Consider the following 19221-nt stretch of genomic DNA (forward strand, 5'->3'; position numbering starts at 1 on the left):
TGACGTTTTAGTTTTGATATCTTGGATATCTTCTCTAACCTAATAGGTATGATCCAATCGATCGGCAGTAGATCGCTATGAAAAAAGTAAATAGAAAGATTTCATTTAATGCGATGATCGGCAGATCTCATGAAATGATCTTTCTATTTACTTTTTTCATCATAGGGCTCGTGAATGCGGGTACAATTTGAGACCATTTTTACGCAGTGCGAGCATTTTTACAACCCTTTGCTTATGTGCGACCTGCAAATTTGTATTTCTCTCTCTGCCTTGACAGAGATATATTTGTATTTTTTATGAGGACGCTCTCCAGTCCTAACAGCGCAACACATCTTCAGATCCCCATCAAGCAGCGTATACTACATACATCTAATAGCTGACATTGGATCTTCATGCAGAAAGTTCATTGGGTCTCATTTACTAAGCATGCGTACGCACAAATTTGTTGGTAAAATGTGCGTACATACTTTTTAACTTACAAATCATGATTCAACAAAAACTTTCGTACTAAAATTTATTTTAAATAGGGCTGTAAATAGATAAAAATATTTAATCTAGATTAATCAAATGATTTCATGAGTTAACTCACGATTAATCGCAAATTAATCTCACATTTTTATCTGTTCTAAATTTACCTTAATTTAACAATTTTCCGTTTTTTAATACTCTAATCAACATGGGTGTGGACAAATATAGATGCTTTGTGAAAATTTATGTTACACCAGCCTGTTTACATTTTTAACAGAACCATCAGCCATTGTTTTGTATATGAATTTTCCTTTCAGAAGACCCTTTTCTTCTCCATTTCTGTTTGCTGCTGCATCATTTGTGAGCTGTGCTGAAAAATTAAGTCGTAATGAGCAAATTTTATAAAATGAGTGTTTTATATTCTGACATTCTCTATTAAAAAACTTCAAAACAATGCATGACTTGTTTGAATCTTTAACCTGTTTGAAGTTGACAGAGTCAGCAAAGGTAATTTTGAGAAAAATCTGAAATTACCACAAAATTACCACATCCATACCTTAAAATAATAGATTTAATAAATAGATTTAGCACACACAAAGTCAAAAACAATATCAATATATGTTAAACTTTTTTCTTTTTTTGTTTGATTGACATTGAGACAGACAACTTTAAAGCTGACATAGAATGATTAAACGGGGTATTTATCCTTGTTCTGTGATGTGACATGTAGACAAACATTTTTTTGTTTGGGTCTGTAATGCCTTGGAAGCTTCCTAAAAACCTCTCTCAGATAGCTCTATTAGGGTGGGGGATTTTAAACAAGTGGTTTTGCACCTATTTGGCTTCCCCTACTGGCTTAACTTGCAATCTCATTACTGATTGGCTGACTTTGCTGCCACTCAAAAAATGTAGCCAATTATTTTAAAGTGGAGGGGCAGTTAGATGCCTGTGATGTCATAAGCATCAGTTTTTCAGATTGGGCCGTTTTCTGGCTGACATTTCTAAAAGAGGAATTTCTATGAGACTGAGATGTTTAGCATGTCTAGAACTTTTTGAATGTTCATGAATGCGGGTAGACTACCATTATTCAACAAAGACAAGGTAAAAATGGTTTTTCATTCTCTGTCCCCTTTAAGATCTACTATAATGCAAGGATCTTTATTGTTAACACATCAGATATTTTTCCACAGTTAACCAAACATTCACTTCAGATATAACAGATTATAGGTCCTACCTGCGTGAATTCTTGTCAAAACAGATATGTTTTTTGTAATTTTGTGTAGATGTCATTGTCTACATATCGGGGTCGCACACTCGGGCCTCTGTGTGCACGCGAGGAAGATCGTTTTTTGAGTCTTTTCACTCTTAATAACTCTTTAAACATTAATCAGGTCCCGAAATGTATCTCTCTTCATAACCCTTTTAACATCAAGCAAGTCCTGCATTTTTTTTGTATGCTTTAAAAACCAAAATACGCGGATGGAGACCCATCTTTGCATTAGATCATTTGTGATGGTTCACCTCTCAGAAAACATACAAATAAATAATTTTAGATGTTTAATGACTATTTAGAGTATTGGATTTGCTAGACGAAAAAACACGGAAAAAAGAATAAAAAAATACGTGACTATATAACAAAATTTTGTGAGACCAACTATAGGCTGGACCAAGGGCATTGCGTTAATCACCGTTAATAAAATTAGTGGCGTTAAAATTAATTTGCCTAAACGCGTTATTAACGCTTTAATTTTGACAGCCCTAATTTTAAATTTATGCAAAAACGTATGAACCACATATACGCAAAAATCATGAACAAGGAAAAAATATATAAAACATATAACACAGATATATATTCTAGGGTTCTTTTTCCTTGTTCATGATTATTGCGCATGTGTGGTCTAAGTTGTTTTTACGTTTTTGCATACATTTAAAACAAATTTTAGTATGAAAGTTTTTGTTGAATCATGATTTGTAAGTTAAAACGTCCGTACGCACATTTTATGAACAAATTTGTGTGTACGCATGCTTAGTGAATGAGACCCATTATTTGCATGCATTTTAAAGTTTTGACAGTTTAAAGAGCTCTCGCATTTTAAAGCTACAATAACCTAATTCATTTGTCAATAATATTAAATAGAAAATCACTCTCTGCTCATGACTGAAAAACTGTTTTACTTTATAAGGGGCCGTTCACATGTCGCGCCTAAAAACGTGTGGAAAAAGCTAGACAGGTAGGTTCTTGTCACATGACCTGGGGTGTGCTTGCGGCATTCTTTAAAGTTGAGATGTTTTTAACTTGATGCGGACGCGGCTGGAAAAACCGAGCGCGTCACAAACTTCCATTATGACCGCGCATACCGCGCGCCTACATTTGAAATAACGAACTTGAGCGCGCAAAAAAACGTGATATGTGAACGGCCCCTAAGAATGCATTTAATTCATACACTAAAAACTGTAAATTTTTTCATTGTCAGTACTTTTAACAGGCATTAGCAAAAATAACCTGATTAAATAATAAAACAAAGGCAATATCTGTGCTGTTACTTTATTTAGAAAGAGTTAACAGTTACAGTCATCAATTTGCTTGAAGGTCAGTTTCAGGCATTGGTATTGAAACCTACACATATTTGAGAGGTGATAAAAACAGAACACATGAAGGTAGGATGAAACAGATTTTTTTGAAAGCAGAGGGTCTGTTCTTTTATTTCATATATTGAATGTTTATATATTTAAAAAGGAGCATTTTCTGAAAGGCATTAAACTTTTGTGAAAATCATGAAAAATGCTGGCGGGGAAAGAGTTAAAGTCATTTTTTGTGATTTAATGTTTTTACTTAAAAAACAGTAATTTAAGTTTTTAATATTGACTGAATATCAATGATTGACATTAAAGTGAAATCAGTGATTCAAATCAAACTTTGATGCTCTTAATCTCATGGTTATATTATTCACAGGACAGCGATTTATAAATCGTACTCATGAATATTTATTAGCTAACACGGTCTTGCAAGTTTACATGTCCATATCACCACACGCTAATTAATATTCATGAGCACTGTTATCATAATACATTGATGTCCCACTGGTATAACAGCGGTCACTTCTATATGAGAGTTGAGAAACAATAGAGTCTGTGTTCAACAGAAAGAGTGAGAGAGAGAGTAGCGGACCGGCTCCCACACACTTACTTGAGGTCCTCACCCTATCTTAAAATACAGAGACTGCTTTCTCAGCAAAAGTGGCTCCCTGTAGACTCAGTCGACATTCTAGATGGCGTTTTTCCTGTGAAAAGAGAGCAAGCCTGAATTTAACTTCTGCGTCACACACACCCAGACATATGCACCTAATGTACCTCACCTGCTTTCATCACTACCACCTGGTCTTTAATGAGTCTGTGGTGCTGATGGCAGCACTATACACTGACAGAGATGGATGAAGTCGTCTTAATTTTACTTTTTTCCTTCAGTTTTTGCTAACAGCTGTGTGCTTGGCCAGACTCAATTCTTATCCATTTATTGTGGTTAAATCAGCCAAAGTTCAGTGTGCATACTTTTAAATGCATAATAGTAATGTTCAGTCCATTATGTTTGTTTAGTCATCACAAACGGACTGCTCATCAGGTGGACTCATTTTACTGATCTGGTTGGTCATGTAGCGTCTCTTTTAATAGATGTTGACCCTGAAAGACAGAATTATTTGGCATTTTCAACCAATCTGATGTCTAATGAGATTCACTTATTCACATGAAGCAATGGGTGGCAAGTAACCCAATATTAGACATATAATCACTTTCCATTTATTACTTAATTAACTAACTTGCAATGTGAATAGTTACATCTGACCTTTCAAACATGAGTCTGCAACCACAGAGAGACTGAGATTTCTTTATGGGCTGATAAAAGTCATAGCCGTGGGTTATGTGTGGAAAAAAGTTGTGTGTGTCTGTCTCTGTTTGTGGGAGTGTATACGATTTTGAAAACTATAACTATGTTCCTTGGTTAAATTCTTAAAACAATATTTCTGTCAACCAGATCAGATTTTAGGAATAAATAAGAAGGGGTAGGGTTCAGGTCTTGAACACCATCGTCTTCATAATATTTCTTTCTGATTTTAATAGAAATTCATAGTTAAGGTTAAAGATTCTGGACCAACACGATGATCTAGGAACATTTCTCTTCCTGGCAAAAATTACATTGACCTGTGTTTGTGTGTGTCTGTAGGATGAACTTGTGCAATGTCCTGTGTACAGGTTTATTTTTAACGGGACAGCAATATTAAGAGCTGACCTTGGGCCATTAATAACCTCAAGGTTGAGTATGAAACAATAGACCTTTGAGTTATTGTACATACCCATAATTCACCAACACTATTGCTCTAAACCTGAGGTTGGGGGACATAAAAAAATTGGGGTGGGCTGTCACATATAAGCCATATATAAACCAAAACGTTGTGTGTGTGTGTGTGTGTGTGTGTGTGTGTGTGTGTGTGTGTGTGTGTGTGTGTGTCAGTTTATCAAAATAAGTGCTTATCTGAACACATCTGTAGGCTTAAACACTACATCATTACTCAGGTACACACACACAAACACTGGGCGCTTCCTTTCACAAACATCTCTATTTGTATATAAGATGATAAACAGGAAATCTCTCAGGGTCACACAGTACTCCCACTTCATGCTGTTGTATCTTTTATTTAATGTATGAAAGTAAGAAGTAAATTGACTCCCTTTTTGTTCTGGTAATGCTTTCTTCTATCAGCTCTGGGATATTTTAATACAGTATATGAATGTTGTGTTAACCATGTCACAGTAGAGACCACTCTCTAAAATTGCCCATGGTTGAGCAGATATGGGCAAATCCAACCTCTGGGTTTTAATTAACCATGGGTTTTTTCAACATAAAATGTTGGTTCCTATATGGACATATAGGGGCAGTTTCCCGCACAGGATAAATCCCAGACTAAAATACATGTTTGAGTTGCTTTAATAAAAAAAAAAACATTTTCCTGACTAATTTTAACATTTATCAGTGACATTGTTTTGTCTCAAGATGCACACCTGTAGTATTTTTTGTAAGGTATGTTTTTAAAAACTTCTTAAATGACCTAATATAAATAAGGTCTAGTCCTTGATTAACCTAAATCCTGTCCGGGAAACCGCCCCTATGAATGTCAGTTAAAACCAAATGTTGGGCATGTCCATATTTTACCCAAATATGGCTTGAAATCAACTTAGCATTTAAATTTTTTAGTGCAGAAACTAAACCAGATTTTTCCCATACATCTTTACAGGAAGTGACCTCATTATTGTTTTAAAGGGGATATATTATGAAAATCTGACTTTTTTCAAGTGCTATAATCAGGTCCCCGGTGCTTGTATCAACCTAGAAAATGTGATAAAGAACAACCCAGTAACTTTATTTTGGTACACCATTCTTTGCAAGCATGTAAAAAAATAGGTCATTCAGATTTTGCTCCCTATGTAACATAGAAAAGGGATCTCATTATAATAATACCACCCCTTAATCTGCATTATCCAATCCCGGCACTGCCATTTACTGCAGATAGAAGGAACAAGAGATACAATAATTGACAGCACAATTGAGTTTTAATTTCAACAAACTATCATAATGGCCATTAGAGTTTGCATTTTTTCATCATTTGCGTTGAACTCTTTCTCCGCCAGCGTTATAAAAAAAAGTTGCCAGCCAGTGCCAGCATTTTTCATGATTTACACCAAAGTTTAATGCCTTCCAGAAAATGTTCTTCTTTAAATCTATAAACATACAATATATTAAATGAACGAACAGAGCTCCTCCTTTCAAACAATAAAAACGTTTCATCCTACCTTCATTAGTTCTCTTTTTATCACCTATCAAATATGGGTAGATTTCAAAAACACCACATTTTGAGCAAAAAGCTGAGATAATTCCATTTTTCCAAAGGACTTTTCAGATGCACAGCGATCTTTAAAACATACACAGAGTTCTTTCTCTTTCATGTGGGGCGTTACTTCCGGGTTGTTAAAGTTGCGGAAGTGGGCCAGCTGGTGGAAAATAGCGGTATTGCTGAATGCCGGAAATTCTCATCATTGGCAGCGAAACGTTTTCTCTTAATTGACGAGATAACTCGTCAATGGCGGGGAAAGAGTTAAAGGGACACACCCAAAAATGGCACATTTTTGCTCATACCTATAAAGTGGCAATTTTAACATGCTATAATAAATTATCTATGGATTATTTTGAACTAAAACTTCACATACACACTCTGGAGACACCGAAGACTTATTTTGCATCTTAAAAGTTTCCTAAAATGTCCCCTTTAAGTTCTCCTAACCCTTGAACTAAACACCATTTGGGCAGGCACACCACTTTTGAGCTGAGAGTATAACACAAAAGACAGTTTGATCACATAATGTGATTTCACTATCCCCTCTGCTTCCCAACTCGGGGGGAACTTGGATATTAAAAACCTTATGATAAAATCTCGTCTCTCCCTCTCGTGTATTTGCACACACCCAGGGGTGAGAGGTCAATCTCACACACGTTTGCAGGTTGACGTGACTCTTGGCACTTGTAAGGTGAAGTATATTAATAGTCCAAAACAATATATTACAAATCCGGGGTGGTTAGAAGGACAGATGGGATGTTTTGATTCATTTGTAAGATGTATGAGACCTGTAGGAACACTGATTCATATCCTGTGTAATAACAGAATAATGGATCTATGAAAAAGATATATTTAAACAATTGAGAATTGTGAAAGAGAACATTTATATAGATGCTTGGGAGGTAGTTTTTTAGTGTTAATGCCATTAGTGTGTTTTAGGTGAGATAAAAGTCAGTTAGCATTTAGAAATGTTTAGGTCATCTTTTTCCTGTAGACTTGGTCTTGGAAATGTTTTTATCTTGCCCTTTACAGAGAAGTCTTATCCATCAAAATCACAGCAGACGGCACCATTTCGGACTAAACAAAACCATTAATAACAGCAATGCATTATAGGAGATTTCCTATATGTCTACTTCACAAACACATGTACACCCTTACGAAATAAATTAAGAGGGATTTTTTGGCTGCAAAGGGAAACATTTACCCCAAGGTTTCATGGTGCAAAACCAATACCTTTCTCTTTCCTAGTGAAGTTTATTTAACATGAAAAATATGTTGCGCATCTATACTGGCAGCCAAAGTCCTACAAAAACTGAAAGTTTCTCATCTTTGTCCTTAGTTTTGGTCTATATTGCTATTTTTGCCCCTCATGACAACTGTAAGGGGGATGAATTTTTTTGTAACTTATCTATTTGAATTTTAGTCACCCTTGGGGCGGTTTCCGAGACAGGGCTTATCCTAGTCCCAGACTAAAATGCATGCTTGAGCTGCCTCCTTTTGAAAAAACGTCTTGCACTAACATATGAAGAGTTTCGTTGCAAAACGAGATAACTTCGTTTTTTTAATTTTTCAGAAATCTCGTTTTTTGGTTGTGCATTCCAATTAATATCAATTTAACTGCAGTTGGTTTGTTTTTATTTAAATCTTCATAACTTAAAAAATACAGCTAAGTAGCACCATAAACCAAAATAATAACATGATAACATAATAATAAACATGTTTTGACAAAAATTTTAAAAACAGAATTATCTAGTTTTGCAACCAAACTCTTTAGATCTTGACCAAACTGATCTCACGAATTTCCGTGGCATAGTCACGGAATTTTGTGCTAATTTTTCCGTGGCATTCTCACGGATCTCCGTATTTTTCCGTGGCCCTGCTACGGACTGTCTTTTTCCGTGGCATTCTCACGGATTGGTTACTCAACTGTTTTGTCCTATTTTCTTACCATTTTCGCTTCGGTTTAGGTTTAGATTTACATGAAATTACATCCCTACCCAAACCCAACTCTAACCCCAACGCCAGGCGACAATTGTTTAAAGTTTAGAAAATATAAAAAATTAATCAGAAAAAATTATATAAACCAATAGTTAAAGTGACATACTACACAAACACCAAATCTAACCCTAAACCGAAGCGAAAATGGTTTGAAAATAGTAAAAAGCAGTTGAGTAACCAATCCGTGAGAATGCCACGGAAAAAGACAGTCTGTAGCAGGGCCACGGAAAAATGCGGAGATCCGTGAGAATGCCACGGAAAAATTAGCACAAAATTGTTTTGTCTCAAGATGCACACAAGTGTTGTTTTCTTGTAAGGTTTGTTTGTAAAAACTTCTTAAATGTCCCAGTATAACTAAGGCCTAGCCCTGGATTCATCCTAACCCTGTCTGGGAAACCCCTCCTTAAAGGCTCTCTAAGCGAATCTGCGAGACGTTAGTTATTGTTGACGTTTGAACTGTTTTCAAACAGACGGAGCGTAGCTAACTCCTCCACCTCCCCCTCCCTTCCGTGCTTTCATGAACGCACCCAACCCCCACTCCCAAATCCTTTTTGTCGTTTATTGGCTGGAATACTTTGTTTTGTTTTGTGCTGCTAGGTTTGGCCACTATGTTGATATTGCCGTTTGTGAAGCCTGGGCTGTCTACAGAGATCGCGTTTTTTTACAGTTTGATCAGCAGACAGGCAGCAAGCAGATAGTGAGGAGATGTTTCCGGTATGTAACAAAAAATGTTTTATGGTCTAAAACGCGTCAATTCGCTTAGAGCACCTTTAAAGTTCTGCATAATTAAGTGTATGATTGAGTGACAGGAGGATTGCCGCTGCCGTCACTACTGTCGAGCTAGGTGGGCGTGGTTTCAGCAACCACGCACCTCAGCTCCACCCACGTTTTTTTGACAACATCTGGCTCTGCTCACTTTTTGCTTTTGAAAATGCTCTTCAATAACCTACCGGGGAAGTTACGGAGACTGCGTCCATGTTTTATACAGTCTATGGTTTTCTTCTTCTTTTTTCTTCTTCTTCTTACATCACTCACATTCTGACTCATTCACATTGAGCCAGAATCCTGCCAGACTAGTCTTACAAGTTAGTCATCTAATTTTTACCCTCAAGACTAATCATAACTTCATGCCTTTTTTAAGTTTGTTACATTAAAAGGCAGCTTAATCTAATTAAAATCTGAAAAGTATGACTGTTTAGCCCTAACTATTTGCAAGACGGGCAGACTTAGCGGCTGTGTTTATGCAACTGGCCGCAGGTCTGGGAGAGAGTCAGGTGCCACTTTGTTGGATATGGTTCTGCTCCTTCTGTGGTATAGACCACGTTAGAGAGGCCATGGAGATTTCCGGTCCCTAGCCAGTAATGAAGCATTGAACCTAGTCAGTTGTTTATGTCTGGAGCACCTGAGCTAGCCACAGACTGCCTAATATAAGAGACAGGCTTGCAGACGTAATCTGAAACAGGTCGGTCCATGGACTATTTAAACATCCCACTACCTTGAAAAGAGAAAGAGAGAAGGGAAAATGAACTAAGGGCTATTTGAACAGCACAAGGAAACTATTGTTTTTACATTTGAGCTATCTACTACTATCAATCAAATGTAACCTCTTCCTTCATTTCAAGATCACCAAAAAAAATCTGTCATTAAATTTAAAGCAGGACAATTTAATGGAAAGCAAATAAAGACGTATAATACCCTAAACGTCGGTTGCTATTGTTTTATATACTAGCTTTCCCCCTGTGGGCCTTTACCTGGTGCCAGGGTTTCTGTGTGGGCTTACTGTCAGTGAGGCCCCTAAATGTCTTTCCTGTTTCTGCAGATATGAATGAAGCAGCATTATTAGTGCTCTTCAGAGCGTAACTATCCCTATACAGAGCAAGAGCCAGGAGTTAAATACATACTGCTGTTTGGAGTAAAATTTGATACGAATAGTTTTTTACCTGTGTGGTTTCTAACAATGTGCACATAGTGCTGGTTGTTAAAATTGTTGTATTAAATGTATGTCTGAGAAACCAAATTATAGTGACTTCCGTTACTGCCATTACTCGCAGGTTAAAGATTGACGTTTTCTTAGAGGAAAATGAAGCGTAGACAGAGTAATTGTTAAGTTCACAGTAAACTGACGACAACAAAGTATGGCTCAATTGCAAGCGTGCTGGCTGCATCTGGGTCCAATGTTGTCCTGACACACCAACGGACAGCGAAGTTGCAGATCCATTCTGCACCAAATTGAGATAACTTTCCATACCAGCAGCTGGCAGGAGTTGGTGTTCCCTACTCAAAACGGGAAACTAAAAAACTTAAGCAAACCAGTGCGCACACAAAATCCCGCTCACCCAAATTCAGATATCCATAATGTTTGTAGAGTCATATCTTTTTAAAATATTCCTGTATTGGAATGAATCATAGAAACTTAGCTAAGTAGCACCATAAAACAAAATAATAACATGATAACATAATAATAAACATGTTTTGACAAAAATGTTAAAAACTGAGTTTTCTCGTTTTGCAACGAAACTCTTCATTTACTCTTGACTTCGTTATTTGCTTGCTTTGTCACTACTGTTTGTGGACTGGTTGGCTATGCCGAACAGCCAATCAGAATGATCCGATTTGACTTGGCGAATCAGAGAGTAACGGTACATTCACACGGTCCGTCAGCGTTAACGCTTAACGGAAGGCTTGTCTGAAGCGTGGCCCAGGGCCGGAGTGGGACCACTTTTCAGCCCGGGAGTTTCAGGCCCAAGACCGGCCCACTTTTTCCATAGTGTTATTCCAAATTAGTACTTTTTTCAAATTGGATAAATAAAGCAACAGTTCAGCTCTTACCATAGTTTTTATTAATATCATGGTTCAACAAAATAATGGAAAAGTTAAATAATATTTCACTTAAGAAGTTAACAAAAATATTCCTCTACACTCTAAAAAAGGCTGGGTTACTTTTTACCCATAATGGGTAAATATTGGACAGAACACATGCTGGGTTAAAAATTACCCCATGCTGGGTTAAAAATAACCCAATGTTAGGTTGTTGTTATGCAACCATGGATTATAATAACCCAACAGGTGGGTTAAAACAACCCAGCACTGGGTCAATTTTACCCCAGCAGCGGGTTCTGTCCAATATATAAAATATATAAATAACCCAGCCCTTTTTATAGTGTATTCCACAAGGAAAGGTTGATAAATTATTTGCATTGCTAATGCTATGAGGCCGATGATTAATGCAAATAGAAATATAAAAGTCCTAATTAAAAAAGAAAACAATTTGACAAAAATATTGAATACAATATTGGTTATATAGCATAACAAGTGATTTATAAGCTTTTTTAGGTTGGTCATTTTTGACTGGGAAAACAAAAGGTGTTATAGGGTTCTGAACACAACCTGAGGGTTAAATAACTTTAATTCATATTGTTTACTCATGGCCTCCTCATTTTCAGCGGGGGACTGCTCAGAAGTTGCTTGCACAATATTTGCAAAGTCTATGAATCGCCATGTATACACAAAAGGGTAATATTTTAACAAAAAAATGTTTGGCTTGTAAATAGTTTGACAACGGTATTAGCCGAATAATTACTTTGCTAATGCTAATCATTACTAGGCTTATTTCTCTTTAAGTTGTTGTCACATTTGTTTGTCCTCTTGTAAATAAATCTGTAGGTTTGGCACATTTGGCAGCATCCTCCTCCAATGTATTTTTTCTTCAACCTGTTTTTTACGCCCTCCTCCTCTCAGACGCGTATTGTTACGGTAGGGCCGGCCCAGACTACCGGAGAAAAGTTTTTTTTGGACGTGCTATGGACCGAACCAACTCTATGGGAGGGGAGGGGAAAACTCCTTCACATGGTACAATCCATGCAGAGGCTGCGCGCTGCAGTGTCAATGCAAAACGTGTGAAGTTTCATTTGAAGATAGACTCACTAACGTGACAAACAAAAAAAAAAAAACTCGACCGGCCCAAAAGTGAAGCGGCCCACCGGGAATTCTCCCGGTTCTCCCGATTACCCACCCCGGGCCTGGCGTGGCCAACAGCCAATCACTGTGGCCGCAACACAAGCTCCGGTCTTCCATAAACGTAATTGGCTGGCTCTGCCTAGGTTATTTGCATAAGGCGATATGATTGGCTGACGCATGTGTTGCCGCTTGAAAAGTTGAGAAATGTTCAACTTCTGCCGCGAGCAACGGCACTGACGCGGCGCCGACGGATCCACAATTCACTTCGCCAATGCTTGACGTCACCCATTAAAAGTGAATGGGAAGCGTCAACGCTTATGCCCCGTGTGAATGCGGCGTAAAGGCGACACTAGCTGTGTTTCCATAAAAGATCCTTAAGATAGTGTTTCCTTAAGATAACTTTTACGTTATTTTCTAAATGTTGACAAAAAACTATTGGGAAATAATGTTAATGATGTTAACTGTTGTTGCTGATGTTAACAAATGTTATGCGACTAAAGCCCTATTCGGATGGGATTAGTTTTACGGGGGTAGATGGAGTAATGATATTTTACCACAGGACGTCTGTATTATCAATGGCCAATTCTCACGGGATTAGAAATCTCAGTAAAACATTCAGAATTGGGAGGGGTAACTTAATTACGCAGCGCGTCAACTCCCTCATCATCACGTGCATTTACCTTGCTTTTTGATATCACATGTGCAAACATGCAACATGACGCAAACGTGAAAAACTCAAAATTGGACCAGGGAGGAAACACTGTGTTTAATTTCGGTTTGAGGAAAACGTCAGTTTCAGAAAAAGTTTGATGTCTCTGAGAAGTGATTTTGACCCTTTTTTTAAAAGTCTGTGTTGTGGTTAGCAGAAACTGACTTGCCACTGATTTGTTTTACCGCCTAGAACGCAACTGAATGCTTCTATATTTGAAAAAATACGCAAAATTACATGAATTGACGAAATGTATGTGTATATTTACAGCTGGCCTATTTGCACTGGATTAGTATTACCTGAGGTAATTTCTCCGGACCTTTTACAGAGGTAAAAGTCGCCGTGACCTTTACTGACATTGTTTGTAATGATTACTGACATGGAGCGTTTGGATGGGACTAAAATCACAGAGAAGCTTGAGACTGGGTTCTCTGCAGAACAAAAAGAGGCGTTCCGCAATTCTGGGGCGTTTTCAAACTTAAATAAGTGTTATAAAATAATGATCTAGGACTTTTCAGGGGTTCCATACTTTTTTTGATTGGATGGTTGAAAAACGCCTAATCCCTGTTTGAAAACGCCCCAAAATAGTGAAACGCACCTTTTTTCGTTTTCCACAGAGACCTATACGTCCAGAAGCTCTGATAAAAATGGCTTAACCCCACCTCCCTATGTAAAACTTATCCCGTCTGAATAGTACTTTATACGTTATTTTGTGGTCTCGAGCTAAGTAATTCCAAAAACCATGGTGACGGGTGTGTTTGGCTGCGCAGACCGACATGCGCATGACATCATAAAATAGAAAGAGTGAATCAAAAGCATATAGAGCAGTCGATTCCCGAATCGCCCTCATGGTATTTTGATGTCAGACCATGACGGTTCTTTTAACCTGTTTATACATACATTATTCATTTAATTGTTTGGATCAGTCACATCTGTTAGTAAATAGTTATCGGGTCCCAAACACTGACTGTGTGACCACAGCATAATGTTCTGTGTTGCATTAATCTCTTTGAATAATTTATTTGGATACAAGTGTAGATTTAAGAATGGGACCAAAATATCTCTGTTTTTCTAATCATGAACTTTTTTGCACAGGGTCATCAAGTAACCTGGTTGCTCAGGAGGCTGTACGGAAACAGGCGTTACTTCTGAAACCTTTTGGGAAAACAGCAGAGCACATCTCTAGTAAGAACCAAACTCTATTTTTCTAACTCTTAACTAACTATCACCGCTTTTACATAAAGATGCAAATAGCCTAATAAAGACCTTTTAATGGACTTGTTCATCTGGAACCGTTCTAAATCGTACCCAAATCCAAAACTCAATGATGCAACTAAGTCGTAATGGTAAACAGTTGTGTACTGAAGGCCTTCGTAAGTTTGCACATGCACTTTCTGGCACCTTTTCAAACTGCTTATGGTTTAGTTTTTTAGCATCTTGCTTTATTTGTTATGGGTCAGAAACTATGAGAAGGGCTAAAAGTGATCATACTGACACTCTTTGAAAAAGCTGACTTTGGCATGGGGAGCTGTTGTTGATCTAATTGATTATCATTTCCTTGTGTGTCTCTGTCTCCATCTTTCTCTGTAACTTTTCTTTCAGGCTGTCTGAACTGCAGTCGTATCACTGCCCTCACAGATCGCGTCAGCTCTCTGGAGGCAAAGGTAAAGTCACAAATTTGGCAGACACTTTGATTCAAAGCGACTTACGGTGCATTCATATATTATACATTTTATCAGCATGTGTATACCCTGGGATGGAACCCATGACCTTTTGCACAGCTAACACAATGCTTTACCAGTTGAGCTATAGCAACACACAAAAGAAATTGAAATAGTAAATGAATGAAACTTTTTTCCTCTTGTGCTTTTCCAGGTTCAGCTTCTTACGCCCCCTGCCCCAACCTCTAATAAGAAGACCGAGTCGAAAAATGAAGCTGACTCCTCCTCACTGATGGGGGAAGCACCTGCCAAAGGTGCACCTGGGGCTCAGGGTCCAGCAGGTAAATGCTTCTCTTTAAATCAGAATCATTTTTCAGCCCTGGATCCAGTTTAGTCAAATTACACAGAAAACTTGATTAGCCTATAGGCAGTGGAGATAATCCCATTTGCTATAATAATCATAATCCCTAAATCCCACCTACCACTTCATTTATCTTCCCAAACAGTTGTTGAGGATTTCACTGTAGAGAGATTGGAGGACATTTCATTTGTGTATGTTTTGGACTGTGGAAGGTGTTTTTTGGGGGGAATGCCATGGTGCTTGTGACATTGAATCCTTCCAATCCTTCATAGTTGCCATAGAGATTTAGTGCTGAAGCATTAAAGAGGATTGTGAAGACTTGAAGAGATTGTCTACTTGTAAATCTGTAGGACTTGCACTTGACACTGTCTCACAGGTGTGAACAGAAACAACAACTTTTGAAAAAATATACATTTGAAAAATATAGCTGGAAGCAGCAATCCCGGAAAAAAAGTTTGCATTAGTTTAAGCGAAAATAGCTATTTTTTGTAGCTCTAGACCACTAGGTGTCCTTGTGCCGAAACAATGGATGGTATCGCAAGTCATTAGGATGACACCCACCAAATCTGGTGTAAATACGATAAAGCGATGCGGAAATATCGATTGAATACTCTTGACCACTCGGGGGCGCCGAAAAGGTTGCAAGTGCTCTCAGAACATGGTGCTGATGAACCATACCAAGGGCCCTTTTTTAACGATCTGAAACGCAAGTGTGAAGCGCAAAACGCAAGTGAGTTTGTGGGCGGATCTTGGGCACTGTTGCTATTTTCCCGGCGGGAGAAATAACTCTTGCGCCAGGCGCAAATCAATAAGGGGTTGGTCTGAAGTAGGTTCATTATTCATAGGTGTGGTTTGGGGGTAACGTCAAATAAACCAATCAGAACGTCATCCAACATTCCCTTTAAACGCAAGTGCGCAAGTTCCATGGCGGGTTGCTATTATTATGACGGATTTACCAGGCGCACGCCAGGAGCGGTTCACAGCCGAGGAGACTGACGTTCTTGTAAGATCAGTCAAAGGCAGAGAAGTTGTTTTGTATAGGGATGGGAGAAACCCGCCCAAATCAGCGTAGGTTAAACAGGCGTGGGAGGAAATAGCTGCAATTGTCTCATCAGCTGGCATCCCCAGGACGTTGCGCCGCAAGCGCTACAATGATGTCAGGAGACGAGGGAATCCCAAGCTTGCCAGCATAAATTGGCCACGCAGTGTAACGGAAGGTGGATCTGCCTCTACACAGACGCCAACAGAGGACATCACTGCGTCCACCCTCACCGCTGAAAGCCAAGAAACGCAAGCAGTCCAACCCAAAAGTACATTTTCAAATCAAGTTCACATACATTAAGGTTTCTTATGAAAACATTTTAATTATTATTTACATAAAATAAACGTAATACATCCACACAACAAACTTATGAAAATATTTTAATCGTTATTTGCATAATTTTTTAATGCAGCCACACAAAATAAATAAAAACTATCACCACGATGCTCAACTCAATGATTTCCCTTATCTCATGTGTTAAATATTTTTTATTGTAACAATTTCTGATTTGCAAAAAATAACTGTTGCATCTGTGTAGATTAGATAAGCAAAGTGTGTGCGCGTTGTGCACGCTATACATTATGGTCAAGCATGCGCCCTTAAAATAGCATAATGAACAACGCGCAACTAGACTTTAGACTAGTTTTTTCTGGTCAGTGGCGCAATTGTTTTTTGAAACTGCAAAATAGCATCAGGGATGGTTTGCGCCGGAACACGCCTCCTTTTTTGCGCTGAACCGCCCAGGGAGCGCAAGTTCATTCCCTAGTTTGCCGACGTGCGTCTCTGGAGGGAAACACCCGCTGTGCGCCGGTGCAAAATACGAATGAAACATGCGTCACTGACAAAGTCAATTGCGCTGGGTGCAAGATAGGGCCCCAAGTTTCTGACAATACACAATTGGTTTATGAAATACTTGAACTTAAAGACAAAATTAAATTGGCCGAAAGCCATTTAGTATCGCTTGACTCGGCATGCCTCACAGGATCTAACAAGACTACCCTCATAATCAAGTTTGCAGTAGTTAAGCAAAAATAACCTATTTTCATATCTTGAGGCCACTAGGTGGTGCTGTGATGAAACGGTGCATGCACCCTCAGGTCATGACTGCTATGACATATACGTTTAGGTCTATTATTACACATGGATTAAAGTTCTCCGTCGTAGCGACGGATTTCCGTCGATTGCAGCGAGTCTACGACGGATTTCCGTCAGCTGCAAAATTATTAAATTAACTTTTCATAAAGACGCAGTGTATTCACCTTGTTAAGTGGGATGTGATCAAAGCCTGGAGTGGAGCGAAATCACGTTCCTCTCTCCACTGTAAGCGTTCTGTAATCATACGCACCAGATCCACTCCGGGTTTTCTGGCTGTATCTCACGTTAAGCTGAGGTAAAACTTTGTTTCTGCTAGCATGGATGGACATACTTGTAATGCAGGAAGGATCCGATGTTTTGGACATCGATAAAGGTGTATAAAACCAATGGAGATTAACTTGACTTAGCGAAATGAGGAAGATTGGCAAGCCTATCAGTTCGTGGGCTAAGAAAATCAAACAGCCAGGTAATTTACGTGTCTTTGCACAGTAAGCCTAGGGTCCTGTATTTTGGGGGTAATTGATTTGTCTCGTACATGATCGTTTTTGACTGCTACGCTGATCTAACCAGTGGCTGATACAACGAGTTTGTTAAACTCATGGGTAAACTTCACTTGGCGCCACAAGAATCAAGAGGCAGTCAGATGACATCAATATCCCGTGAGAGCGAACCGAGAACTCATTAGACGAGACTGCTTCCGAAATGCTCTCACAGTACTTTGATGTCATCCACCTGTCAGTTATTGCAATTGCATGTGCACATGGTCAAGAAATGTTGACGTTTGTACATGTATCCGCATTTAAAAACAAGTGATTTTAAATTGAAACAATAACAACAGTGTTAAATGCGCTGTTTCTGTATGAGGGGAATAAGCAAGTCGCGCATTCGCTTCTCTTTGAGCTTGTGAGTATTTTTGCCGCTTTATTGTCCTTAAATACACATAAGGTTATGCGTCCAAAATCCCGTCTTTGCAAGTATCCTCAAACATGACCATATAGGGCTTAGGAGAAAGTAAACAGCAGAAAAAAGTTACCTTTTTTGCTTATCTGTAATGTTAATCAAACAATTAATCTCTCACTGCTCTTGACTAAATCAATTTACTAAGATATATACATTATTGTTTATTATCCTTATTTCATCACTGACTGTTTATCCCTGAGCTTGAATTTTGTTCTTGTGTAATATACGCACGTTGCGCACAATGCGTTGTTTTAAGTGCATAACATTGCGCATAAAATAGCACCTTAGCTCTGCCTCTATTGTAAAATAATAATTTGTTGATAAAGGGTACAATCATTCAATGTACAACTGTCACTATGATTACAGGCATCCTGTGCGAATTGTACACAAGTTTTATTTGAGTTGCTCGTTCAGGGTTTATATTCATACATAACGGTACTGTATTAGAGCTGTGACTGTAAGCTGTTGTGTGAACAGAACAGACCCTGGATTATTCGTTTATGTGTACTGAATAATATGATATGAAAAAGTTGTATTTGTTCACATTTTTAAATGCATTATATTTTCCATAGTTTGTTCATGTTATATAGAGTATACAAGCATTTATTAATTCATGTTTATGTCATTAAAGTAATTGATGTTAGTTAGATGATTAAAGTAATGCAGTATGGTGCATTAACTAATGTTAACAGTTTCAACCTTGATTTAAAAAAATGTATAAGTAAATGCCAAAATTAATAAGATTTACAATTAATAAATAATTAAGATTCATTAAAGGTGGTGATATTCATATTTATTTTTATATAGGGAGTTATTTAGCTGTTTCTGAAATGCCCTGCAAACTAAATCTTACAGAATACATTTTTTTAGTTTGTCACAACAAGTAGATTAACATGACGGGATAACGTTTTTAACCCTTAATGCAGGAGTAACAAGTGTTTTGTTTTAGACAGATATTAAAGATAATGGTTCAATTAAAGAACTGTGTTAAAGGTAAAGCTGTAAATTAACAAACTATTAATAAACCTATATTATATGTTGTAATTAAGTGTTAACACTGTTTATTCACAAAAAACATACTCGCA

At 37.9% G+C, this 19221-nt stretch overlaps 1 protein-coding gene across 4 annotated transcripts in view; it reads left to right on the forward strand.

The window, feature by feature from the left end:
- Window positions 1–19221, forward strand: part of emid1 (EMI domain containing 1) — a 93085-nt gene that overhangs the window by 51785 nt on the left and 22079 nt on the right. For all 4 annotated transcript variants that reach the window (XM_065250411.2, XM_065250409.2, XM_065250413.2 and 1 more), the window contains exons 4-6: window positions 14113–14202; window positions 14620–14681; window positions 14893–15019. In XM_065250411.2, the coding sequence (XP_065106483.1) occupies window positions 14113–14202; window positions 14620–14681; window positions 14893–15019 (279 nt within the window). The remainder of the gene's footprint in view (window positions 1–14112; window positions 14203–14619; window positions 14682–14892; window positions 15020–19221) is intronic.

Source organism: Paramisgurnus dabryanus, chromosome 5, assembly GCF_030506205.2.
Source record: "Paramisgurnus dabryanus chromosome 5, PD_genome_1.1, whole genome shotgun sequence".
Classification (NCBI taxonomy): domain Eukaryota; kingdom Metazoa; phylum Chordata; class Actinopteri; order Cypriniformes; family Cobitidae; genus Paramisgurnus; species Paramisgurnus dabryanus.